General features: G+C 39.3%; 1 protein-coding gene across 2 annotated transcripts in view; it reads left to right on the forward strand.

Annotated features, from left to right (window-relative positions):
* Window positions 1-27846, forward strand: part of slc35f4 (solute carrier family 35 member F4) — an 82675-nt gene that overhangs the window by 7686 nt on the left and 47143 nt on the right. Inside the window, exon 1 of one of the 2 annotated variants that reach the window (XM_056477129.1) lies at window positions 20787-21066. The exons of the other annotated variant lie outside the window; for it this stretch is intronic. Within the exon in view, the coding sequence (XP_056333104.1) occupies window positions 20991-21066 (76 nt within the window). The 5' untranslated portion in view covers window positions 20787-20990. Of the gene's footprint in view, window positions 1-20786; window positions 21067-27846 lie in introns of those variants that run through there. 2 annotated transcript variants of the gene reach the window in all.

A 27846-nucleotide genomic window follows, 5' to 3' on the forward strand; every position in this document is an offset into this window, starting at 1 on the left:
AACATCAGCATAAAGTGTTATCATTTTGTGATGACTTGTGGTGACTAAGGGTAAACACAAACTCTCCAAACTGCATCTTGAATATAATAAAAGGATTTTACAACACAGAAAATAGCAGAGCTGGTAATAGATCATCTATAAACTGTGTTCTGATTGATGTGTTGTGTACACTGTAAAAAATGCTGCATTAACGGTTACACCAACACAAAACGATTATATTAACCTAATTGTTTATATATAAACAAATTTAAGTGGGTTGAACGTAAAACAAATAAGTTGTCCAAATAAATCTCTAGAATCGTGTTGTTTCATCTCATTATAAATAAGTAGTTTGAACAAGCAGCAAAAGTCATTTTTCATCAACATCAAAATTGTCTGTGCTGTGGGGGAAAACAACCAATTAGAATGAATGTACGTAGACCTTGTTAAGCACGTTATCTTTACTTTTTGAAGAAATTGATTTATTTTAGCTTGATTTAGTATCATAAGTTGCTAGTATTATTTTTCACCTCAGAAAGGTTAAAAATCCAGATCTTAAGTTTTATATACTGCCAAATAAACATACAGAAGCCGGTGGGCCAGGGGTGGGCAAACTCGGTCCTGGAGGGCCGGTGTCCTGCATAGTTTAGCTTCAACTCTAATCAAACACCTGAAGATGCTAATTAGTGTCTCCAAGATCACTAATTATCTATAAGCAGGTATGTTTGATCAGAGTTGGAGCTAAACTGTGCAGGACACCGGCCCTCCAGGACCGAGTTTGCCCACCCACTCAGTGGCTTTGACCTGAACATCTCATATTGGGATGATAGTCATATTAAGAAAATGTGCATGCGTTCTTGCCTTTTACATGAGCCCTTTATTCTTTTATGGCGTAGTATGCCTGTATGAGGATTTCAAAAGCATTCAGGCATAAGAAATTGTACTGTTTATTTCATTATTTAATAATTAAATTTAATAATGATAATTTTTTTAAATTGTTTGTACAACGAAGACTATGCCATATTTTTTTTTTGTTTTGATTATTCAATTACTGTGTACCTGAATACAGTTAGACTCCTTGCAAAGCAATAAAATGCAGTGTAATTTATTTGTATTTTTTTTCTTTATTGAATTTGTATATACCTGTAAATTGTTTATTATATTTTTATTACAGGATCATCCCAATCAATCTAAAATTATAAATTATTTCCAAATAGTTACTCAAGTCATCTAGTAAAATTATATTCATAGCACATTATATATTAGAATAAAAAATATATTACAATTTAAAAAAATATTGCAATGTTATTTTTGTCCAATATCGTGCAGCCCTAAACTCGGTTTACTTCATTTCCAATAGAGTAGGAAGAATTGTTTACTCCCACGTCAACTCCATCCCCAGACCACACCCCCATCTATGACACGACACTGGCCAAGTATATGAGCATGAGTAACGTTAGGCAACGTGAGGTTTTGACTCAGATTTAGTTGTGTAACAAACTACTTGATCAGACTAATGCAAGCAACTAAGTCCCAGAATCTCCAATCAACCCATGATGATGCTTCTCTACAGGCTTGATGTAATTGCTTGAGATCACATAGCAGAAACAACCTTGCACTAAGCCTTTGCAAAAGAAATTTTGCAACCATTTGTTAATTGGCCCCAAAAATAATTATTAAATCCAACTCGCATAAGAAAGAATCATCCAGCAGAGCTGATGCCAGAAACAATCTGCTGGTGTCATCTTTTGTCTTCTGACCTCTTATCCACCCAAATGACAGAGTCAATGTGACCCAATCATCTAAATGTATCTGCAGCGGCTGCTCAGCTGCAGACCACCTCGTCTGGAGAGCTATTTTTAGCCACAGGCCTAATGGGACTCTTCTCATCTACTTAGCCAGAGAGGCGTGGTTAACTGTGGGCTCTAGGGAGCTTTACAGACTTCAGAAAAGACAGCTGACATAAGAAATCATTAACCCAAAACAATTATTCAAGTCAGTGTTACTTTAGTATCAGAGAGGTACTATATATATATATATATATATATATATATATATATATATATATATATATATATATATATATATATATATACAGTTGAGGTCAGAATTATTAGTCCCCCAGAATTATTAGCTCCCGTTTATTTTTTCTCCAATTTCTGTTTAATGAAGAGAAGATTTTTTCTACACACTTCTAAACATAGTTGTTTTAATATCTCATTTCTGATTTATAAATCATAACTGATTTATTTTATCTTTGCCATGATGACAGTACATAATATTTTACTAGATAATTTTTAAGACACTTCTATACAGCTTAAAGCGACATTAGGATAACTAGGATAATTAGGTTAACTTGGCAGGTTAGGGTAACTAGGCAAGTTATTGTATATCGATGGTTTGTTTCTGTAGACTATCGAAAAAAAATATAGCTTAAAGGGACAAATAATTTTGACCTTAAAATGGTTTTTAAAAAAATTAAAAACTGCTTTTATTGTAGCTGAAATAAAACAAATAAGACTTTTTCCAGAAGACAAAATATTATCAGACATACTGTGAAAATTTCCTTACTCATATAAACATCATTTGGGAAATATTTAAAAAGAAAAAAAAATTAAAAGGGGGGCTAATAATTCTGACATATATATATATATATATATATATATATATATATATTGTCATGGATTGGTCAGGCTCTCACGACCCCCACTCACGAAGATCACCATCACCTGACTTCTAATGAGCACACAGCTGCATCACATTCACGAGCACCAGATAAAAGCACAGCACTCCAGTCGCTCATTGTCCGGGCTCGTCTCGACGAAAGCGGACAACTGAGCGACCACTCAGCGTAGTCATCCTCAGCTAAACAAACGATTTACTTACCTGTTCTCTTTGTATTCCTCCTAGTCTTCCTGGTCCTCCCGAATCGTCCTGTCTTCCAGTCCTTCCAAGTCTGTGTCATCCTCTGTCAGCTGTATCTGGTGTGTGCTGTCCATCCTCGTGTATTCCTGTTGCCCAGCCACGGAGGAAAAGACCCCAACATCATTCCTGATCCTCCTGGCTATCCTTCATGTGCTCCTTGTTGTCATTCAATAAACACCCTAACGTTTCCTTACCTCTGTCTCCTGTCCGCTTCATAACAGAAGCCCGGACCTATAACGACGACAACATGAGCACCCTCGATCACTTTCAAGAGCTGGTGGACCAGTTGAAGCGGATTCTACAGCCACCAGCTCCACTTTCCAACGCACCACCAGCACCGAGCACTTCCGCCTCCACAGTTTCTTCTTCGGCCCTTCCTTCCAGTCCCATGGCCCGACCAGCGCCCTACTCAGGCGGAGCGGGGGAGTGCAATGGTTTTCTGTTACAATGTTCCCTCATATTCGAAATGCAACCTTCTCTATATCCCACAGATAAGTCAAAGATCGCCTACATCGTATCACTACTCTCTGGACCTGCACTTAAATGGGCTGAGACGATCTGGAACCAAGCCGGGCCGGTCATGAATTCCATCACTACCTTCACGGAGTATTTCAAAGAGGTGTTTGGACGTTCTGATGGGGAAGTAGCCGCTGGAGAGCAGCTGTATCATCTAAAGCAAGGTACTCTATCTACACAGGAATATGCTCTCCGGTTTCGCACTCTAGCAGCTGCAAGTGGATGGAATGAGAGATCGTTGTTGACCACGTACCGGCTCGGCTTGGAACCCACTCTCCGAATCCAGCTGGCCACATTAGATGATACAATGGGTCTGGAGAGATTCATCCAACATTCTCTCCGATGTTCCGATCGTCTCCGTTCCTATCAACAGGACACCATCACCCCCCTCGTCTGCACTCCTCCAATCGCCTGAGTCAACAGCCTCTCCAGAACCAGAACCCATGATAATAGAGTCTGGAAGACTGACATCAGCGGAACGACAGAGGAGGCTGACCCGGGGTCTGTGTCTATACTGCGGTGTCAGTGGACACACCCGTATGGAGTGTCCCCTTCGTCCCATTCGGACTTCAGTGAGTGTATTCAGTACGAATATTGAACAATGTAAACCACTTACTACCACCGTACAAATAACTACTGCCTCTATTTCTCTCCTTGTCACAGCCCTCATCGACTCCGGGTCAGCAGGGAACTTCATCTCCCAATCCCTCTGTCGTCAACTCCACCTCCGTACTGAGGCGTCCTCGCATATATACCAGATACAACCGATAACCCAGTGCACTCGATCTTCGACCCGTATCCATCGACAATGCGAAGACATCCTTCTTCAAGTGGGGCTGTTACATCAAGAGAGGATTCAATTTCTGGTTCTGGAGGGTGCAAATATGGACATCATTCTAGGGCGCCCGTGGCTGGTGAAGCACGATCCCATCATCTCTTGGGGCACAGGAGAGATAAAGAAATGGGGATCTGGATGTACACCTACCTGTTTTCCAAATCTCCCTCTTCAAGGTCGGAACCCCATTTCTTTGTTTGCAACATCGGTCGAGAGCCCTCCTGAGAAGCAGTCTATCCACATTCCTAAGGAGTACAGCTCCTTTCATGATGTCTTCTGCCCCAAGAGAGCTTCCCAGCTACCGCCGCATCGGCCATGGGACTGCGCGATCGACCTAGTTCCAGATGCCCAGTTGCCAAGAGGTAGGATCTACCCGCTCTCGCTTCCAGAGAATCAGGCAATGGAAGATTACATAAGGGAGGCTCTGAGTCAGGGGTACATACGTCACTCAAAATCACCAGCCGCCTCAAGCTTCTTCTTTGTGGCCAAGAAGGACGGAGGGCTGCGTCCATGCATCGACTACAGGGTCCTAAATAACGGTACAGTAAAATACCGATATCCCCTTCCTCTGGTACCAGCCGCTTTGGAACAGCTCCGAGAAGCTAAAGTCTTCACTAAATTGGACCTCCGCAGCGCGTATAATCTGATAAGAATACGTGAGGGGGACCAATGGAAGACAGCATTCGTGACCCCTACTGGCCACTATGAATATGAGGTCATGCCTTACGGTCTGGTCAACGCCCCCTCCGTATTCCAAAACTTCATTCATGAAGTCCTCCGGGAGTTTCTTCACCACTTTGTAATAGTGTACATAGATGACATCCTCATTTACTCCCGGAGTGAGGCCGAACATCGCCAACACGTTGCGGAGGTCCTACACACATTGAGAGAACATCACCTCTACCTCAAAGCGGAGAAATGCTCATTCCACCAGAAGTCGATTCATTTCTTGGGATACATCATTGATCAAACCGGTATACGTATGGATGGGAAGAAAATTGAGGCTGTTCTATCCTGGTCAGAACCCACTTCCATTAAGGAGCTCCAGAGGTTTCTTGGGTTTGCTAACTTTTATAGACGGTTTATCAAGGACTACAGCAGGATTACATCACCTCTCACTAATCTCCTCAAGGGTAAACCCAAAGGACTGGAGTGGACCAAAGAAGCAGCCGCAGCCTTCCGCCTTCTTAAGAAGGAGTTCACAAGGGCCCCACTCCTGACTCATCCTGACCCAAATCTTCCTTTCGTGGTGGAAGTGGACGCATCCACCACCGGCGTCGGGGCAGTATTATCTCAACATCATGATACACCGCCCCGACTGCATCCCTGTGCCTATTTCTCTCGGAAGTTGAGCCCGGCGGAGCAGAATTACAGCATAGGAGACAGGGAGCTGCTAGCAATCAAGCTAGCCTTGGAGGAGTGGCGTCACTGGTTGGAGGGAGCCAAACATCCGTTCCAGGTGATCACAGATCACAAAAACCTCCAATATATCAAAGAGGCCAAGAGACTATGTCCACGTCAAGCCAGATGGTCACTTTTCTTCTCACGTTTTGATTTCTCCATTTCCTATCGTCCAGGACCCAAGAATCTAAGAGCAGACGCTCTCTCTCGTTTACACGAGCTTCACGATCATGAAGAACTCCCAACGAAGATTCTTCCCGAACACATCTCCATTTGTCCGATCACCTGGAACGCTCCTCCAGTCGTTGCCACTCCGGAAGCCCCTGCTCCGCCGGGATGCCCTCCTCATCGGCAGTTCATACCACCTGAACACCGGGTAGATCTGATCCACTCCTTACATACCTCGCTAGGCACTGGACATCCAGGGATCAACAATACTCTCTCGCTAGTATCCCAACGATTCTGGTGGCCAAACATGGCAAGGGATGTGAGGCAATATGTTCAGGGCTGTAAGGACTGTGCCCAATCCAAGAGCCCACGTCATCTACCCGCTGGAAAGCTCCATCCCTTGCCGATTCCGAACCGTCCCTGGTCACACCTAGGAGTGGACTTTATCACTGATCTCCCTTCGTCAGAAGGTAATACCTGTATTCTAGTCATAGTAGATAGATTCTCAAAGTTTGTCAAACTAATCCCTCTGAAAGGTCTTCCCACAGCCTTTGAAACAGCCGACAATATCTTTAATCAAGTCTTCAGGTCATTTGGTATTCCAGAAGATATTGTGTCGGACAGAGGTCCACAGTTCATCTCACGTCTATGGAAAGCCTTCTTCAAGCTCCTAGGTGTGGCCGTCAGCCTCTCTTCTGGATATCATCCCCAAACCAACGGGCAGACAGAGAGGAAGATTCAGGAGGTGGGACGGTTCCTGAGGACCTTCTGCAGTGGTCACCAGAGCTCCTGGAGCCAGTATTTGGGCTGGGCAGAATATGCCCAAAATTCACTGCGGCAACCCTCCACCGGACTCACGCCATTCCAGTGCGTCCTGGGCTTCCAACCACCGCTCTTTCCCTGGGATGGCGAACCATCTGATGTCCCCGCAGTGGATCACTGGTTCCGGGAGAGCGAGAGAGTCTGGGACGAGGCTCATCAACATCTGCAGAGGGCAGTCCGTCGAAGCAAGGTAACCGCCGATAGAAGAAGGTCTGAAGAACCCAGATACACACCCGGACAAAAGGTGTGGCTATCCACCCGGGACATACGCATGCGACTGCCCTCTCGCAAGTTAAGTCCCCGATTTGTTGGTCCCTTCACCATCGTGGAACAGGTTAACCCCGTCACCTACAAACTACAATTACCCTCTCACTACCGTATTCACCCTACATTCCACGTATCACTCCTGAAACCCTATCACGATCCTGTTCTTCCCTCCACAGAGCCTGACCACGAAGAGGAACCCCCTCCTCCACTGCTCCTAGAAGAAGGAGCCGTCTACGCAGTGAAGGAGATCTTGCGTTCCCGACGTCGTGGTGGCCAGTTGGAGTACCTGGTGGACTGGGAAGGGTACGGCCCCGAAGAAAGGACATGGGTTCCCAGAGCTGATATTCTCGATCCTAGTCTCATGGTGGAGTTTCATGAGAGCCACCCTGAGTTCCCAGCGCCTAGAGGCAGAGGGAGACCACCACGGCGTCGGAGGTGTCGGCCCTCAGGAGCGGGCCCTGGGGAGGGGGGTACTGTCATGGATTGGTCAGGCTCTCACGACCCCCACTCACGAAGATCACCATCACCTGACTTCTAATGAGCACACAGCTGCATCACATTCACGAGCACCAGATAAAAGCACAGCACTCCAGTCGCTCATTGTCCGGGCTCGTCTCGACGAAAGCGGACAACTGAGCGACCACTCAGCGTAGTCATCCTCAGCTAAACAAACGATTTACTTACCTGTTCTCTTTGTATTCCTCCTAGTCTTCCTGGTCCTCCCGAATCGTCCTGTCTTCCAGTCCTTCCAAGTCTGTGTCATCCTCTGTCAGCTGTATCTGGTGTGTGCTGTCCATCCTCGTGTATTCCTGTTGCCCAGCCACGGAGGAAAAGACCCCAACATCATTCCTGATCCTCCTGGCTATCCTTCATGTGCTCCTTGTTGTCATTCAATAAACACCCTAACGTTTCCTTACCTCTGTCTCCTGTCCGCTTCATAACATATATATATATATATATATATATAAAACAAATGTTACACACATATTGTTTGCTATATGGAATGCAAAAACTTTGAAGCTCTATATCTCAAATTATTCAGAACGCAGATAGAATCTTAGGTGAGGATATATATATAAAGAGAGAGAGAGAGAGAGAGAGAGAGAGAGAGAGAACCAATAATATACTATTTTATATATATTAATATATATATATATTTTTTTTTTATTATTAATTATTAACCGTAACTCAAATCCTTACCCACATTCTAACCCAACTATATAGTTAGTACATGTAATTAATATTATATTACTCAGTAGTTAAACCTTAAAATATAGTGTAATCCATAAGTTTTATGTGTCAGTATTTTGTTAATGATCTAACTTACATATAACAGTGAAATGTTGTGTTTTTTATTGCTAAACTAACATTAGCAAAGATAAATAAATCAAACTCATTTAAATGTCAGTCCCAAAAACAGTCACAATGTCTAATAAGCAAAAAGTACATAATGTAAATACAGAAGAGTCAAGATTTAAAGAGAAAAAATATCAAAACTCTTTGGTAATTTAAGCGAGATGCTAATGGCCAATCTAATCAGGGTTCTGTTTTGACGATATAGGCGCAAAGTCTAAAGCACATTGCGCAAAAGCATTAAGGGTGTCCGAATCCACTTTTGCTATTTTAAGGACGGAAAAATACGGTTTGCGCTCTGCTCTGTCACGGTGGCACACAATGAAGGTAATCTTTAAAGGGTTTTATTCAAAACAACGTTACTGAATTAGATTAATGAAGTCGGAGAGTGGTGTTGAAGATGTTAGCGATCTCATCAACAGTTCACAAGGTAAACATCTGATGGTGAGTGATCTCACACATAGTTCGTTCTGGGGAACATCAGAAGGTAAGTAATCTCACACAGTTCATCAGGTAAAAATCAGATCTTTAGGTAAACACCAGAATAGTTTAGTCACCTCCCTTATTCAGTTGTTTATGCATCTGAGGGCGAAATGGAGACATCCATTGGAGAAGAGGAGTTGAAGAAGGAGAGAAGGCGAAGTGAACCATCCGACTTCGATACCGGCCGATGAGTGAGAGAATGAGGTGGGTTTTTATTGCGTCCGGTGATTGTGGGTGCAGAAGCAGTTGCATAGTATGCTGGTGATTGTTAGCGGGATTGGTGAGATGTTGTTGGTGAGGGAGAGAGGTGATTGGAGCTGCAGGAACAAGTCGAGGGTGTGACAGGAGCATGGTCTAACAGGGTTGTGCTTATTCACGTAATGGGTTATGGGTGTGTTTTGAGCATAACTTTGTAAGACTTTGTAAGTTTAAAATCTGAACGCTTCAAGAATGAGAAAACAGATAAACAGACAATCTGCAGTGCGAGGATGAAGAACGAGCCTCCTCCAATTGGCCTCTTTATTTTCTCTTTACTTTACTTTTACTCTTTACTCCTCTACTGTCGTGGAGTAAGGAAACCGTGGAAATTGAAGACATCCATTAGCCTACATAATTAATTCAATTTGTTAAGCACGAAGATTTGCTTTAAAACTTTTTCAAAATTTCAAAATTTCAGCAAACAAATAAATGAACAATAATAATGAAGTGTGGTCCAAAAAACACACGTTTTTGGAGTTCTATTCAAACACACATCCTATTCTTATGCCAGACAGGTGGACAAATCTAAATTTGTTTTATTAAAACAAATATAAATATGCATATAATAAATAACACTGTCAATAACAAAAACATTATACAAATGCAAATTGTCATGAATGAACTGAAAAAAGCCCCTCGACATGAAGAAGGCATGAAGGTAGTGCTTTTTATATTTATGTGAAAAATTATTGTTTTTAACATTTTAATCCTTTAATTTTTTTATATGTAAAGATATTTGTGTATTGTACATCCTGTGGAAGCAAGTGTAAGTGTAGGCGCATAACTAACATGCTCTGCGCTGGACTTTAGACCAGCTTTTAGTTGGTGCAGTCTATTTCAGTTTCTCAAAAAAGCAACGACCCAACAATGCGCCTTAACACACCTTCTTTTTAAAGGCACACCCATGAGTCCACATAGTGATGCAAATTGATTTGCTATTTAAACAACGTGGTGCAAAACATGAAAATTACTGTTGCACTGGTCTGAAAATAGCAAAAAATCGCGCCAAACTGGTCCTGCGCCTTACTGTGCCGATTGTATGAAAGGACCCTCAATGTTCTATGCTATGCTAAAAGTGCTCCTGTCAGAGATGCAAATTGGCTAATTGTATACAAATGGTTAAACACAGCTATTTACCTATAAAGGTGCAGTGTTATACAGTACATTAGAGCTTTAGAGCATTTGAACTTTTAGAGATGTTATGTTGATTTGAATCACATTTGTGTTTTTTAAGGTCAGAAAATCTCATGTGGAGCCCTTTCCTTATATTTTTGTGTTTGTGTCTTATCACTTGAAATGTGCTTGTGAATTAAATACAGCCCTCTCTGTAACACTGGGAGTGACACAGACAACTGAGGTTTGGATCCACGTGCAGGTTTATTCAAAGTCAGGCAAGCAAAGGTCAACACAGGTGCAAACAGATGTATAAAGGCAATCCAGAATCGTAGTCACTATAACAGGCAAGAGGTCAGAAGGCAGGCGGCAGACAGGGAGAACTAGGTAAACAAGGCTAAGGCCAAAGATACGGCGAAACAAGAACAAGAAAACGCGTTGAAATGTCACTTTACAGACAACAAGGCTCAGCAATGGAAGTGAGAGTGTGTGCTGTTTAAATAGTGTCTGTAATCAGTCTTTGACAATGCTCAGGTGGTGCGAGTGTAATCAGTAGAGACTTGGAGCAGGTGTGAGTATGTGTGTGGCAGTCCATTAATGGCGGAATTGTAGTCCATGTGTGTTTGTGTGTGAGATCCAGCGATCTGGTAGTTATGATCGCTGGTGATCGTGACACTCACAGTATTTTTATATTAATATTAATAATATTAAAATATAAATAAATAATATTAATATTATATATATAAATAAATATAAATATATATATAAATATATATCTGAAACATGGGCAACTCGGTGGCGTAGTAGGTAGTGCTGTTGCCTCACAGCAAGAAGGTCGCTGGTTCGAGCCTCGGCTGGGTCAGTTGGCATTTCTGTGTGGAGTTTGCAAGTTCTCCCTGCGTTTGCGTGGGTTTGCTCCGGTTTCCCCGACAGTCCAAAGACATGCAGTACAGATGAATTGGGTAGGCTAAATTGTCCGTAGTGTATGAGTGTGAATGTTTATGGATGTTTCCCAGAGATGGGTTGCAGCTGGAAGGGCATCCTCTGTGTAAAACATGTGCTGGATAAGTTGGTGGTTCATTCTGCTGTGGTGACCCCAGATTAATAAAGGGACTAAGCCAAAAAGAATATAATTGAATGAATATCTGTCTGTTAATATTATACACTGTACAAATTGCACAAAATAATCAGTTTCACAGTAATTTACTTTTAGAAAACAGATGTAGTTTTTTTTCTGAATTAAAACTTTCATCCTAATAAACAGCCAGATAAATTATTACATAGTTTGTAGTGAATGAATTCTAAGTGTTTACATATAAGCTGTATGACATGTGTAAATCAACCTTTAAAACTGATTTGTTTTGACATTCTGTTTCCTCCAAGTTTGGAAATACCCCAGGCAAAGTATGCTTTTGGACAATATCAGCATAAATCTTTATCAGTCTTGGCATAAATGCTTAAAATAAAAAAAAAATTATGTTAAAGAGTGGCAACAATGATTTTCTTTTAATGGCATGTTAAAGTCAATTTAGTATACATCACAGTCATGCCTATTTTATGCCTGATTACTGAATAAACAGGTTTCCTTTCTAGTGAGTTAGTCAAGGTTAGCACACATGAATACAGTTTAGATTTCATTCAATAAGTAGCCTTGGTATTTTCAAGTTTGTGAGTATTTTGTATATGATATATTGTGTGCATAATCTGTACTCTGTACGCTTTCAAACTTTTGGCTGCCTCTGTATGCTTCACTTACAGTCATTGACATTTTTAGACATTACTATATAAGATAGAGTGGTGTTTGTTTTTCTGGGTCACTGAATGTCTTTTTAAAAATTCAAAACCTCAAAATCAGTTTTAGTCTCAGTGAATCTCTGATACACTGCTGTTAGTAATTACAAGAAACAGTGTTCAAATGTTGCAAGATCAGCACAAAACCGCAGGAATATATAATTCTTTGTCCACTCCTGCACTGCCCCCGTCTGGTCATTTGGCATATAACTTCACTCGTTCTTTAAAGGGAAAGTTTACCCCAAAATGACGATTTACTCACTATTGGTTACCTCAGCAGCGTTATGTTTGAACTAAAGATGAGTTGCTCTTTCTCCTGGCCGCAAGATGTCACTCTTCTCATTTTACAATGGTTCTGAAGAGGCCTAATTTTCCTGTAGAAAGCTACTGTAACAGTTGGCATTTCTGTTTGTGCAACCCTAAATCTACAAACATGATTGTGGCCATCTTTCATTTTTTATTTTCATTGTTGGGATGAGCCAGTTAAGTAATTCATCTAATGCACCACCATCTATAATCAGAGTTTAAAGGGATAGTTCACCCAAAAATAAAAATTTAAACTCACTATTTACTCACCCTCGAATGGTAACAAAACTTTAAAAGTTTCTATCTTCTCTTAAACACAAAAGAAGATATTTTGAAGAATGTTGGAAGCTGCTAGCTTTGTCATCCGGCCAAACAGGTCTGTGAAAAAATGAAGGGTGAATAACAGATGACAGAATGTTATTTTGTGGTAAACTATCCCTTTAAAAGCTGAAACTAACCTCATGTAGTTAACAGGTTCAAATTAAAAAGATACTTTGGAAACAAATTAACTGAAAGTTTGATGTCGGCAAATTCAGTTGTTTATGAAAACCATATTAAAATAAATAAATAGATTCTGTGGCAAATCATCAATGACAAAAAAGTAATAATTATGAACAATAAATTTTTAAATAAATATAGGGCAGAAAGATAATTAAATAAAAACATAACATAACTGATTTAGTTTAACACACATTAGACTTTTTTAAATTTACAAGTAATTTCTGGCCATAACTGTCTTAAAACAATAAGTTAAACTGAAAAAAGTTTAAATATGATTAACTTTAACTTTTAAAATTTAAGTTAAAGTAACATGTCATGTCTTGTTTTCATAACTTACTGATCATATTATTTTATGATGCAGTGTAGGGCTGCACGATATTAGAAAAATCTGACATTGAGTCAGTTTTTTCTGCAATATATATTGCAATATGAACACAATTTCACAAGATAGCTTCAATAGCTCCATTTGGGGAATACATTCTTAATTTAGATTGACTGGAGTGTTTTTGTAAGGATGTAAATCATGTATAAAAAATAATAAACAAATTGCAAGCAAGAGTTATTACAATAGAGCAAAGGGGAAAAGTTAAACAGTGCTTTATGGATTTCTGTTGAGTCAAACAGTATTCAGGTATAAAAATAACACTGTATGGGCTTCAGTGTATTATTTAGTAAAATTATTCTTCATTAATGTTACAAATGCTGCACGTTATTGTGCCTGAATGCTTTACTCTCTCTTTAAAAGCCTTTGTTTAATTTCTTTTTAAAATAGTTCCCAAATTCTGTGTAACAGAGCAAGGAAATTTTCACAGTATGTCTTATAATATTTTTTTCTGCTGGAGAAAGTCTTATTTGTTTTATTTCGGCTAGAATAAAACAGTTTTTAATTTTTTTAAACTATTTTAAGGTAAAAAATATTAGCCCCTCTAAGCTATATTTTTTCGATAGTCTACAGAACAAACCATCCTTATACAATAACTTGCCTAATTACCCTAATCTGCCTAGTTAACCTAGTTAAGCCTTTAAATGTCACTTTAAGCTGTATAGAAGTGTCTTGAAAAATATCTAGTCAAATATTATTTACTGTCATCATGGCAAATGTAAAATAAATCAGTTATTAGAAATCAGTTATTAAAACTATTATATTTAGAAGTGTGCTGAAAAAATCTTCTCTTCGTTAAACAGAAATTGGGGGAAAAAATAAACAGGGGGGCTAATAATTCAGGGGGGCTAAAAATTCTGACTTCAACTGTATGTTTGACTTACAGTATTTTTATAATTGTCATTTTATCTTATAAACTGAATTTATTATTGCATAAATTAGACTGTCCTACTTGTCTTTATATTTCCCTATTACTTAATATGACAATATTGTAATTTATCTCAGAATATTTTGTCTATAATTGTCTCATAATTCCTTTAAATTATTATTTATCATATCATTATTGAGAGTTTATGTTTTATAATTGTGTTTTTTACCCATTCTTTTTTTAATCTCATGATTTTAACTTTATCTCATAGTTATTGCTTATCATTTTTATCTTCAAAATTTATAATTCATCTTACAATTTCATGTTTTTTTGCCCATACCTTTTGCACTGTATCATTTAGTAAGTCAACATGTTGACATTTCTCTTAATGATGACTAAATATGCCCTTATAATTATTAGATAATATTTTTAATTAATATTTTTATCATTATTATAACTTTGCTTCTTACAGAGTTCTTGACATATTTGTAACATTCCAGATAACTCTGACCTTTTAGAATTTGTTTTCCAACACTAACTAGTCATCTAAAGCAATAAAGATGCAAAAGTTCATGTTTATGCAAATCATGCAGCTCATCAGCTCTCATAAGTCTTCTGCAGGGTTTTGACGAATCTCTCCTGAAGTGTATGACACTCATAGCGTGTGGGTGCAGTGCTAATAGACGTGCATAAAGGACGCAGCAGGTCTGTGGACAATGGTGGAGGAACATGGCACTGATCTGAATGACAAAGGTGCTGAATGAGGCCGTGATGCCAGTGTCCAAGGTGGAACACAAGGGTCCAGGCGTTGCTATGGCAGGATGCAAAAAGGAGGAGGGCACTGGGACGAAAAACAACAGGCATCTCAATTGGCAGGTGTCCGTTTGAAAAAGAGGCTGAAAAAAACGAGAGCATTAATCGGTTTATGTGCTTTACCATTTTCCATGCATGAGGTCTGTCACTCGGTAAAGTAAATTATTGTTTAGTGGCTGCAGCGTATTAATAATATATAAGCAAGAGAAACGTTAAGTCATTAAAAAGGCCATGGTTTCATTTTCTTTTTGGCATCACAAGATATATGCACTGTTGGCATAAAATCCATCATCAAGAATGTGTGAATGTGTAATATAAGCTTACACTTGGGCTGCGGAAATATGAATCTGTCTATTGAGATTTCTCTCTCTCTCTGTCTCTCTCTCCATGCACTGCTGGGGTTTATGTTTTATGAGTGTGAAGAGATGCAAACACAGGAAAGATATTGATGTATATGTGATTGAATGCAAACGCGGTTGACTGATCAGAAAGAGTTCTACAGCATATGGATTTTGTGGATGTGGAAAGACACAAAAAATTATAAACAGTTGTAAAACTAAACTAAAATTATTAAATTTAAATAACTAAAATTAGAAAAATATTGTTAGATTCATAAAAAGATTGCAGATGCAATGATGCAGACACAATATGAAGCCAAATCTACACATTCATTTTGGCCTACTGTGAAAACACTGATTCAAAGGTTCAAAGTTTTTACAGTCAACTATCAGTGCATTTTTGTCCCAACAAACCTTTTGTCATCAAGCTAATTGAGTTAAAAGTCAAGCCACTGTCAGTCTTCCCTTCTGTAATAGAGGATCCAATTTTTGTAAAACGTAAAAAATACGTTCCTCTGGGTACATTTCATTGCATGTTTCAGATGACAAATCCACTAGAGGGCGCTGTCTACATTTTTGAGAATCTGAAATATGTTACCTAGGGTTCATTTTGTTGTATGTTTCAGATACACATCCTGCATTTACATATGCATGAAAAGAGTTATTTTCGTACCACTGAACTAAACCCTTGTCTAAACTCAAGCAATAGTCTTTACAAAAGCATGCGTAAGAGAAAAGTGCACTACGACCACATAGTTTTACCTTGATTTTACATTGCTTTAATCTCCTTTGTGGAACCATGCTTCACCAGGCTCAAACCTGAGCGCTCTACATCACAAGTACATTACTGTACAAGGTTAGCTACTGAGCAAACTGACCACACCAGAAAAGTTGTCCATATGGAGACAAATAGTTGAGGCAAACGCATTCAATTACAAATCATAGACAGAGTTAAGCTGTTTTGTGGTATTTATTTAGTGTTGTGCAAAGACCTGCACAATGATAAACATTTATTCATCTATTATTTGTCCCTGTAAAAGGAACAAAAGTGAAATGTATGTGAAATGTATGACTGTTGTGGGACTGCTATACAGATGTTATGATTATGGATGACAAAATATAGAGGTTTTTATTTTAGTGTATTTTTTTTTAAAGCATGACGGTAAAACACAAACGCGGTTATGAATATATTAAAACATATATTTGTTTGTTGTAAAAATTTGTAATAATGACAAAAAATACTAATTTGTCCTTACTTCCGGGTGTAACTATCCTGGTGTTGTGGCTGGTGTATTCTGGGAAATTTTCTTACCCCTTGGTTTCAAGTGTGGGCCTGAAAAATCTTCGGTTAAAGGGGTATTTACCCCTTCCCCTTAGCCCTACGCCTTCAATCTAAAGAGAATTGGGACACCCCTACCCCTTCACAGGAATGCACAAAACGAAGGGGAAGGGCTAAGGGGTAGAATTGGGATTGGGCCTTGGTTTTAAGGGCCAAGGGGAAGGGTAAGGGGTACTAAAATAGAATTATGATTGGGCCTTTAATCTTTACCATATACATCAGTGTTTATATCTGAATTCTAAAAATCTCTCCCAGTTATCCTGTGTCATTTAATTGTTTGTAACAAACTGAAAAAGTGTAAAAACTCGATCAAATGCAGATTTAAATTGAGATCACAATCTTTTAACGTTTATTTGTGCAGCTTTACACTAAATGAATTAATTCAGGCTAAACTAGCAGTGACAGAAAACACTTTTAATATCCTAAAAAACTACACCAAAACTTTTTTCCGTCATCATTATATTTTACAGAGGAGCCAAAATACTCTCTACAAGTAAAGTTTATTTATAAACTAATTTCGAGAGGATCACGTGCTTATGACTGCTAGCGGCTGGATCCATATTATCCAGTTCTCAATGCACCAATCAGATGACTCCTACGCTACTACAACATACACACATTCACTACAGACAATTTAGCTTACTCAATTCACCTATAACGCATATCTTTGGACTTGTGGGGTAAACCGGAGCACCCAAAGAAAACCCAGGCGAACACGAGGAGAGCATGCAAACTCCACACAGAAATGCCAACTGACCCAGCTGAGGCTTGAACCAGCAACCTTCTTGCTGTGATGCGATCGTGCTACCCACTGCGCCAATACACATTATTAACATCCAACATGTTAATGTTTAATTCTGTAATATCAGGATTAGTATTTGAAGACAAATATATGTTTTTGAGTAGGGAATAAGACAAAATTGCTTTGACTCATACAATGCAGGCAAAACACATTTCCTGGCACAGTACAAGCAGAGCCTCTGTTTGGGTGACACTTTTTGAGCCCATCCGAGAAATCTGACGCTTCCACAGATTTGCCAGTATAATGAGTGCTGGCTAAGCAAACAAGCTTCATTTGAGCTCGGGAGTATGCAGAGCACCGCAATGTGTTACTATCAGCAGTGCCTGTTTGTGTTTGTGGTGTTAAATAAAGCCGGCATAAATGAATGAGAGGCGAAAGGCTTTATGTGTATGTGATGTGGTGTGTGTGATGGGGAAGAAACAGATGTAGGCGTGTGTGGGTGAATTGCTAATCAAGTGCACAACTGAGGCCACTGGAACGAGCATCATTGAGTCGTATTAAATGCAAGGCCATGAAAACCGCAGACAAGGGCAGCTTGTAATGGACTCTGCTTTGACCAGGCAGACCTGCTAAAGGTCTACTCGATACCGGAATTACATCTGAAGACTCCCCTAAGTCCGATAATATCTCAGTACAGTCAGCTCACTCAATAAAATACATTTTATGGGACAGTTCACAAAAAAAGAAGACTGCTGATATTGTTCATGATGTCCTAAACCTGTTTTTTTTTTGTCTTTTTAAAGGACGCAAAATGAGAGATTTTGTGAAATTTTTAAGCTGCTATTTTCCATAAGGCTAAAGCATACAGTATTCTGACCACATTTCTCAGAGAATTAACAAATCTGTTTATCATTAATAATTACATAATATTTTTCATCTGTAATTCCTTGACAGAATGATAAATGATTTGAGTACTAACTGTTTTAGCAGTCAATTATTGTTTTTTTTTTTTTTTTCAATAAGTAACTTTTGGACTTTAAGATTTATTCATTTTAAACAGGATGTTTTCCCTCACAGTTTTTCCCTGATGAACTTTTCCACTTTCTACATGTTTTTAAACTATTTAGAACTGTAATGCTCAGAAACCCCCAAGAGCAATGCAGAAATATATCCCAGAAAGGCCTTGTCATTTTATCTTTCTTTATAAAAAAAATTCAGAATCTTTATGCATAATTTTGTATAGAATATTTACTGCCTTCCTAATAGGATGTACACTCACTGGCCACTTTATTAGGTACACCTTACTTGCACCGGGTTGGACCCTCTTTTGCCTTCGGAACTGCCTTAATCCTTTGTGGCATAGATTCAACAAGGTACTGAAAATATTCCTCTCAGATTTTGGTCCATATTGACATGATAGCATCACACAGTTGCTGCAGATTTGCCAGCTGCACATCCATGATGTGAATCTCCCGTTTCACCACATCCAAAAGGTTCTCTATTGGATTGAGATCTGTTGACTGTGGAGGCCATTTGAGTACAGTGAACTCGTTATCATGTTCAGGAAACCAGTCTGAGATGATTCATGCTTTATGACATGGTGCGTTATCCTGCTGGAAGTAGCCATCAGAAGATGGGTACACTGTGATCATAAAGGGATGGACATGGTCAGCAATAATACTCATGTAGGCTGTGGCTTTGGCACAATGTTCAATTGGTACTAATGGGTACAATTGGTACAAACCCCACCATTACACCATCACCACCAGCCTGAACCATTGATACAAGCAGGATGGATCCCATGCTTTCATGTTGTTGACGCCAAATTCTGTCCATACCATCCGAATGTCGCAGCAGAAATCGAGACTCATTGTTGAATTTTAGTGAGCCTCTGTGAATTGTAGCCTCAGTTTCCTGTTCTTAGCTGACAGGAGTGGCACCCGGTGTGGTCTTCTGCTGCTGTAGCCCATCCGCCTTAAGGTTGGACGTGTTGTGCGTTCAGAGATGCTCTTCTGCATTCCACGGTTGTAACGAGTGCTTATTTGAGTTACTGTTGCCTTTCTATCAGCTAGAACCAGTCTGGCCATTCTCCTCTGACCTCTGCCATCAGCAAGGCATTTGCTCTTACCGAACTGGATATTTTCTCTTTTTCGGACCATTCTCTGTAAACTCTAGAGATGGCTGTGCATGAAAATCCCAGTAGATCAGCAGTTTCTGAAATACTCAGACCAGCCTGTCTAGCACCAACAACCATGCCACGTTCAAAGTCACTTAAATCATCTTTCTACCCCATTCCGATGCTTGGTTTGAACTGCAGCAGACTGTCTTGGCCATCTCTACATGTCTAAATGCATTGAATTGCTGCCATGTGATTGGCAAACTAGAAATTTGCATTAACGAACAGTTTCCGAACAGGTATACCAAATAAAGTGGCCAGCTATTGTACGTATATACAGTGGTGTTTGCCCCCTTTAGTGGCCAAGAAAAAGATGTAAGAGTTTTCATTTCTCTGAATATCTCTCAAAATGCATTCATTCATTCATTTTCTTCAGCTTAGTCCTTTTATTTATCAGAGGTCTCCCCAGCGGAATGAACCGCCAACTTTTTTTGTTGTTTTATGCAGCGGATGCCCTTCCAGACACAACCCAGTACTGGGAAACACCTATACACTCTTACATACACACTCACACACTATGGCCAATTTAGTTTATTGAATTCGCCTATAGCCTATGAATTCACCTTTATCTTTGGACTGTGGGAGATGCTGGAAACACCTGGAGGAATCCACCTGAACACTGGGAGAACATGCAAACTCCACACAGAAATGCCAACTGACCCAGCCAGGACTTGAACCAACGATCTTCTTGCTGTGAGGCAACAGTGCTAACCGCTGAGCCACCATATCACCAACCTCTTAAAATCTAAATCAAAACTAAACAAAAGTACTGATCGGATATTTCTGACACATTGAGAGGAGAATGTGTAGTACAGTGGATGAATTGTTCTATCCAGGAATCCACAGCATGTTTAGAAGCAGTACTTTTTCATGGCGTCCCCCAAGGCTCTGTACTCGGCTTTATTAGCATAATGCTAAACAGAGACTCAGATGGCAAGACAAGACCTCAGCTAAAGTGAGCAGTGAAGGGCCTTCAAGTGGAGAGCTCATGATGAAGGAAAGAAATACCATGATTGGACAAGAACAGAGAACGCAAGGAACACTTTTCCACTCTACTAAATCACACATCCTTATCATCCTGCCTTTATCAATCCAAAAAATGTGTCAACCTCCAAGAAAACATCGGATTGGAGCAGTAAAACAGAGGAAAAAGGGAGCAGGGCCAATGCAGCATAATTAGCCTGAGCTGCTTGGTTACCTTCCAAACACAGCAAAGGATACTCAGAGAAGAGGCGGAGACAGAGCTAAAGAGAGAGCGAGAGAATGAGAGAGAGAGAATGATATGAAGGGGATGATTGCTTTCCACACACACTTGAAGCTCAGTCTCTCTAAGAGACGAAGGAAAGCAGCATGACAGCGCAACATCTACTATGTACCATTGTGTGCACCATGTTGAGAGTGTGTGTGTGAGAGAACAGAAGTAAGTTTGTCAGGGAGCAGAAAGAGCGCAGTAACAGCAGCGATATATCAAGAGGAACAAAAAAGAGTCTGTGGGAGTGACAGGAGAAGATGCGCGTGGGGATGAAGTGGGTTTGCCGGAGGAGTTGAGCCGTGCTGCTCAAACACACACACACACACTTCTAAAAGCTCAGGACTCTGATAGAAAAGGAGAGAATGAAGAAACACTCGGCCCGTGTGGCTCCGCTCAGCTCCTATAGCGCTCAGGTGCTCACCTGCCCCATCTCTGAAGGTAAAACGCAATGCTTGTGTGTTTCTGATTATGCTTATATTGCAGAATTTACACCAGATATTAACTGCATTTGAGAAAAAGGACATCCTTAGAGTTAAACTATGGGTTTTGTCGGGTGTAGTAACTTTTTATGAAGATATAAATCTTGTGCATTGTTAAAGAAAAGATAAAAAAACAGATGGTTCATAAACTCGTAAATGATTGTGATGTGAAATATATTGAGAGTATGTGTGTGTACCTTGTATTGCATACATAATGAGGACCAAATGTCCCCATAAGTATAGCAATACCAGTAAATTTTGGACATTCTTTTTGATCCGATGAGGAAAACAATGCATAAACCAGACAGAACTAAGTAATTTGAAAATGTAAAATGCAAACTGTTTCCCATGTGCTTTGGGGTGGGGGATAGAAGAGACAGTCTGAACAGTAAAAACACCATCACAGCTATGGGAAGTCCCCATAAAGATAGCTGTACAAATGTGTGTGCTTCTGTGTGTGTGTGTGTCTGTGTGTGTGTGTGTGTGTGTGTGTGTGTTCGTTTCTAGAAGTTCGTGTGTTAGCAACCAAGCAGAAAAGGAGCCGCAATCTGGCCTCAGCAGTTTATATCGCATCTTCAGTATCGAATTACGTTTTATTTAACGACGTACAGTTTGTTTATTTAAGTTCGACATGGTTTATGGTGTGTCGAGTCCTTCTGAAGTAAAACACTTTAAATTAAGGTCTTGTTTATTAACATTGATTAATGCCTTAACATATTTTTTTACATTTAAATAATCTGTTAATGTTTGGTAAATACAAATACAGGGTGGGCCATTTATATGGCTACACCTTAATAAACTTATTGGGAATTTCACAAGGAAAAACAATGGTGTGCTTGGTTTTAACGTAACTTTATTCTTTCATGAGTTATTTACAAGCCCCCTCACATATACTAATGTGCCACAAACAGGACGTTAATATCACCAACCATTTCCATTTTATCAAGGTTTATCCATATAAATGGCCCACCCTGTAGTAAAAATACAGTTGTTCACTGTTTGTGTCAGAGTTAACAATTATAACTTTAATTTAAAATATGAAGTAGTAAATGTCATTTAACAAAACGTTATTAATGAATGGTTTACATTTGCAGAGTTTAGATGTAAAAACCTCTAAATGCCATCTGAAATTTTCCTCTAAAATGAGTATTTTTAACAGACTCCTGTGTGTTGGTTCAGTAATATCCCTTTTATGGCAAAGAATAAGTGGTTTTCCATGTCTTTAAAGTAAAATATCTCAACATAAACAAAGGAGGCTGTGAAATTTTTTTATTTTTGATGGAAATTTCAGACGGCACTTAGAGATTTTTGTATCTGAACTCTTCATTCATTGTTCATTGTTAGTAACCAGACAGAAAAGCGGTCACAACAGGAGTTTATATCACATTTTCAGTATTAAATTACATTTTATTTGATGATATACAGTTTATTTATTTACGTTCGGCACAGGGTTTATGCTGTGTTTGAGTGCTTCTGAAGTAAAAAACCTTTACAATAAGGTCTTGTTTTTTTTAACATGATAAACAAAAAATTACTTTTGCTGCTTGTTTAAACTACTTATTTAAAATGAGTTGAAGCAACAGAATTATTATATTTTGGGGGGTGGGACTTAATTGTTTTTTGTTCAATCCACTTAAATTTGTAAAAACATTAAACATAAATCGATTTGTGTTAGGACAACATGAAGAAACAGCATTTTTTCAACATAGGCTCATTCTGAAAATGTAGCCCTATATACATTTCTGGAGATCATGAATTATGTAGGCAGAGGTTTGTATGCCTGCATTTTGCCTTTAAAAGGAACTCTACAGGGTGGTATAATGCCGTTCCTTTTCTTGCATAACAGCTGACCGCTTACCTCCAAATGGCTTTTCTGTTGTGAACAGTTTGCCCAGTGTCTTGCAGTATATATTGGCGAACTTGTGGCATGTAGCGGAGTAGACCACGATGATGGGTCCAGTGAAGAACAGTTCCAAAAGCCAAAAAATGAAATAAACAAGTAAATAACAGGGTGAAAATGTGGTAAAGTCTGAAAACTGGGGAAGTGGGTGAGTGGCTCAATTGGTACTTTTTTCAAAACACTGTCAGTTGGGTTTTGGAAAGGAGGAGAGTGGGTAAGCTGATTGGTCAGTCAGTCAGTCAACAGCGGTGGATTTACGTGAGACAGGCAGTCGCAAATGGCACTCGCAAGAGAAATTTGATATCTTAAAAAGCTAACTCATCGGCATCTGGTGGATTCGCGAAAACAAAAACTGCAGAAATGCGTAGCTCCTGGGCCATAATTGGTGCTTTCCAGAAATACATATAGGGGTACGTTTTCAGAATGAGCCTTAGTTTTTTACAGTGTAGTAACATTTAATAATCTGTTAAAGTGTTAAATACACATAGTAAAAAATCCGCTACAACTTATAATTTATAAAATGAAATTTTTTTCAACAAAACATTATAAAAGAATTATTAGAAAAGAATTATTATTTAGTAGTATTGTTCTTTGTTAGTTCATGTTAACTAATGTGAACAAACTGAACCTAATTATATTAAATCTACAAAGACTGCTAATTTACTTCCACTGTTTGTGTTCAGTATTATTCAGTGTTTTTGCAGTATTTCTGAAAATGACTGTGGGTAAATGACAATGGGTTTGCATTTAAGACTGCTTTGTTTTGTTAAGCGTTTAATGAACGATTAAGTCCTCAGGGATGCTGTTAAAAAGATGTGGTTATACCACACAAGTGTTCAGTAGGGTGTCTGATTGATTTCCAGATATGTTTTTGCTGTTGGCTGTGGTTGCAGCAGCACTTAGCATGCAGCACTGTTGCATTGTGGGATGGTGACATATCAGATTGAGTCTCTTAAAACGTCTCTATAATGTAAATTTGAAGTGGTATCACTCAATTTACAGTGGTAACTGAATTTTATTTTGTTCCCATTATAAGCGAGTGTACTGTATGACAATGTAAATATAACTGTTAATTAACAGTTTCTCTATTTTGTGATTTTCCGGTTTATTTACGGTTGTTGTGAATTGTATCTTTATCTCTGCTCTGTCGACTTTTGATGTTGAAAATTCTACTTTATTCGAGTATAACAGTGACATTTATTGACATTATCGTAATCTGAAATAATATAAGGTAAAAGAAATAATATATAGAGAGAAGTAAGTAAAATAACAGAAAATGTATTGGCAGTTTATTACAAGTTTTTCGTAATATACAACATCAACCCAGGCAATATACCACTTTAAACTATTAAAAATGTCAATAAAAGTCACTTTTTCCACTTTTCTAGGTTAATAGTTGTTGGAAGATGATCAATGTCCCATAATGAAATTCAAAAGCATAAATAAAAAGAGAAGAATAATAATATGAATCACAAAATATGGAAAGGGTGTGAAGGTGGCTCAGTAGGTAGCAAGAACGCCTCACAGCATGAAGGTCGTTGGTTTAAGCCCTGGCTGGGTCAGTTGGCATTTCTGTGTGGAGTTTGCATGTTCTCCCCGTGTTCGCGTGGGTTTCCTCCGGGTGCTCCGGTTTCCCCCACAAGTCCAAAGACAAACGTTATAGGTGAATTGGGTAAGCTAAACAGGCCATAGTGTACGTGTGTGAAAGGGAGTGTATAGGTGTTTCCCAGTGTTGGGTTGCGGCTGAGTAAAATGCTGCGTAAAACATATGGTGGATAAGTTGGTTTATTCTGCTGTGGCGACCCCTGATTAATAAAGGGACTAAGCTGAAAAGAAAATGAATGAAAATAAGGAAAACTGCTAATTTACAGATATTTTTAACAGTGTGGCCTCAAACTATTAGCTAATTGCTATTTATTATTTTATAATAATTATTGATTATTCTGTAAATACTTATATAAGAATTGGTCTGTATAATTTTATTTCTGATTTAATTTAAAATGCCTTTAAGAATTACATTTAGATGAGCATGAAGTTGCTGAGTGTACATTTTAGGCATTGCAACATTTTGAAAAAGAATAGTTTACTCATGTGTCATAAAATGTTCTAAAAGTAGGCATAAACGTATAAACATTGCAAAAAAAATGTATAAATATATGCTCCATATAGACCTTTTTGATTGCCATGAGGATTTAAAAATGTAAAAAACATAATCTGTGTGAACTGTTCCTATACACATATGCAAACATAACACTACAAATATACTATAACACTATTACTACAAATATAACGAGGTCTTAATAACTACTGTAATAAAAAGGATAAAAAAGAAACAAAATATTATTTTTAACATCCAAACTATATACTCATCATAACCGAGTGTAAAATAAAAGCAAGTTTCTCCTCCCTTCTACTGCCTTGTAAAGTGATGCTTATGAATTTCACTGCTGTAAAATAACAATAGCATTTTGTGCGGTGCTGTGAAAATGTGTAGGTGCGATAAAGCAGGGATTTACCATTGATGTGACATTTCTGTGCCTCCACATCTTGGACCTGCACCTCCCTGCTGTTGTTGGTTTCTGCAGGTTGTTAAGCTCTCCAGCCAAGCTTACTGCTGGATATAAAAAGTCTCCTAGTGTGGGTGCACACTGCATGCGGGTGCCCTGTTTTCAGCATAAAATATGTCTAAAAGTTGTCAGGTACGTTTTTTCTCTTTCTCTCTCCTTAAAAAAGATGTGGGAATTGAGTTGTGGTTTACCTGCACCTCTGTCTGATAATGTCAGGAATTGCTCTGCATAAGACAGGACAAAGGACCTCATATCTGAAGCACATCTCGGAAATACATATCCCAGGCTTTTTAACATTAAAACAACAATGTGATTTTGACGTTAACTGCAACATTTAATTTTCCCCTTGGCATATACACTTACTAGCTGCTTTATTAGTTACATTAAGTAACTGCTCGTTAACGCCATACCAACACTGACTCACATAATTAACACATCTCTTGACTCTGGTCTATTCCCTACTTCATTTAAGCAGGCTAGGGTAACCCCTCTGCTAAAGAAACCCAACCTGGATCAAACGCTACTTGAAAACTACCGACCGGTATCCCTGCTTCCATTCATGGCCAAGATTTTGGAGAAAGTAGTGTTCAATGAAGTCCTAGACTTTCTTACTCAAAACAACCTCATGGACAACAAGCAATCTGGCTTTAAGAAAGGCCACTCAACTGAGACTGCCCTGCTCTCGGTCGTGGAGGATCTCAGACTGGCTAAAGCAGACTCTAAATCATCTGTCCTCATCTTGCTGGATTTATCAGCTTCTTTTGACACTGTAAACCACCAGATCCTGCTATCTACGCTTGAGTCACTGGGCGTCGCAGGCACTGTTATTCAATGGTTCAGTTCCTACCTCTCGGACAGGTCATTCAGGGTGTCGTGGAGGGGAGAGGTGTCCAACCTACAGCATCTAAACACTGGGGTACCTCAGGGCTCTGTGCTTGGGCCACTTCTCTTCTCTATCTACACGGCATCTTTAGGAACAGTCATCCAGAAACATGGTTTTTCCTACCACTGCTATGCTGATGACACCCAGCTATACCTCTCTTTCCACCCTGATGATCCCTCGGTTCCAGCTCGCATTTCAGCCTGCCTGTCAGACATTTCACTCTGGATGAAAGATCATCATCTCCAGCTTAACCTCATGAAAACGGAAATGCTTGAAGTTTCTGCCAACCCGACTCTTCACCATAACTTTTCAATCCAGATGGATGGAGCAACCATCACTGCATCCAAAATGGTAAAAAGCCTTGGAGTTACGATTGATGACCAACTGAACTTCTCCGACCACATTTCTAGAACTGCTCGATCTTGCAGATTCGCACTCTACAACATCAGAAAGGTCCGACCCTTCCTATCTGAACATACAGCTCAACTCATTGTTCAAGCTCTTGTCCTCTCCAAACTGGACTATTGCAACTCTCTGCTAGCCGGGCTACCAGCTAGTTCTATCAAACCTCTTCAGCTGCTTCAGAACGCAGCAGCACGAGTGGTCTTTGATGAACCCAAAAGAGCACATGTCACTCCGCTACTCACCCGTTTGCACTGGCTGCCAGTTGCTGCCCGCATCAAATTCAAAGCTCTGACGTTTGCTTACAAAGTGACCTCTGGCTTTGCTCCTTCGTATCTGCTCTCACTTGCGTTCTGTGAATGAACGTCGCCTCGTTGTTCCATCCCAAAGAGGGAAGAAATCACTTTCCCGAACTCTCACATTCAATCTGCCCAGTTGGTGGAATGAACTCCCTAACTACATCAGAACAGCCGAGTCACTTGCTGTCTTCAAGAAACGACTAAAAACGCAACTGTTTAGTCTCCACTTTCCTTCCTAATCTGCAATTGCCTCTCTGGCTATACCACTAACTGTGCCCTCTTTCTCTTTCTCTCTCTTTCTCAAAAAAAAAAAAAAAAAAAAAAAAATTTCTACTAATGTTTTGCCTCTTAGACTTTTACACACCTGAAACTTGTCTATAGCGCTTGTTCACTGCTGCTCTTATAGTTGTGTAAATTGCTTCCTTGTCCTCATTTGTAAGTCGCTTTGGATAAAAGCGTCTGCTAAATGACTAAATGTAAATGTAACGCAAATTTCTAATCAGCCAATCGCATGGCAGCAAGTCAATGCATTTAGGCATGTAGATATGGTCAAGACGATCTGCTGCAGTTCAAACCGAGCATCAGAATGAGCAAGAAAGGTGATTTAAGTGACTTTGAACATGGCATTGTTGTTGGTGCCAAACGGGCTGGTCTGAGTATTTCAGAAACTGCTGATCTACTGGGATTT

The sequence above is a fragment of the Danio aesculapii genome, chromosome 17 (assembly GCF_903798145.1).
Source record: "Danio aesculapii chromosome 17, fDanAes4.1, whole genome shotgun sequence".
NCBI classification, from domain to species: Eukaryota; Metazoa; Chordata; class Actinopteri; order Cypriniformes; family Danionidae; genus Danio; species Danio aesculapii.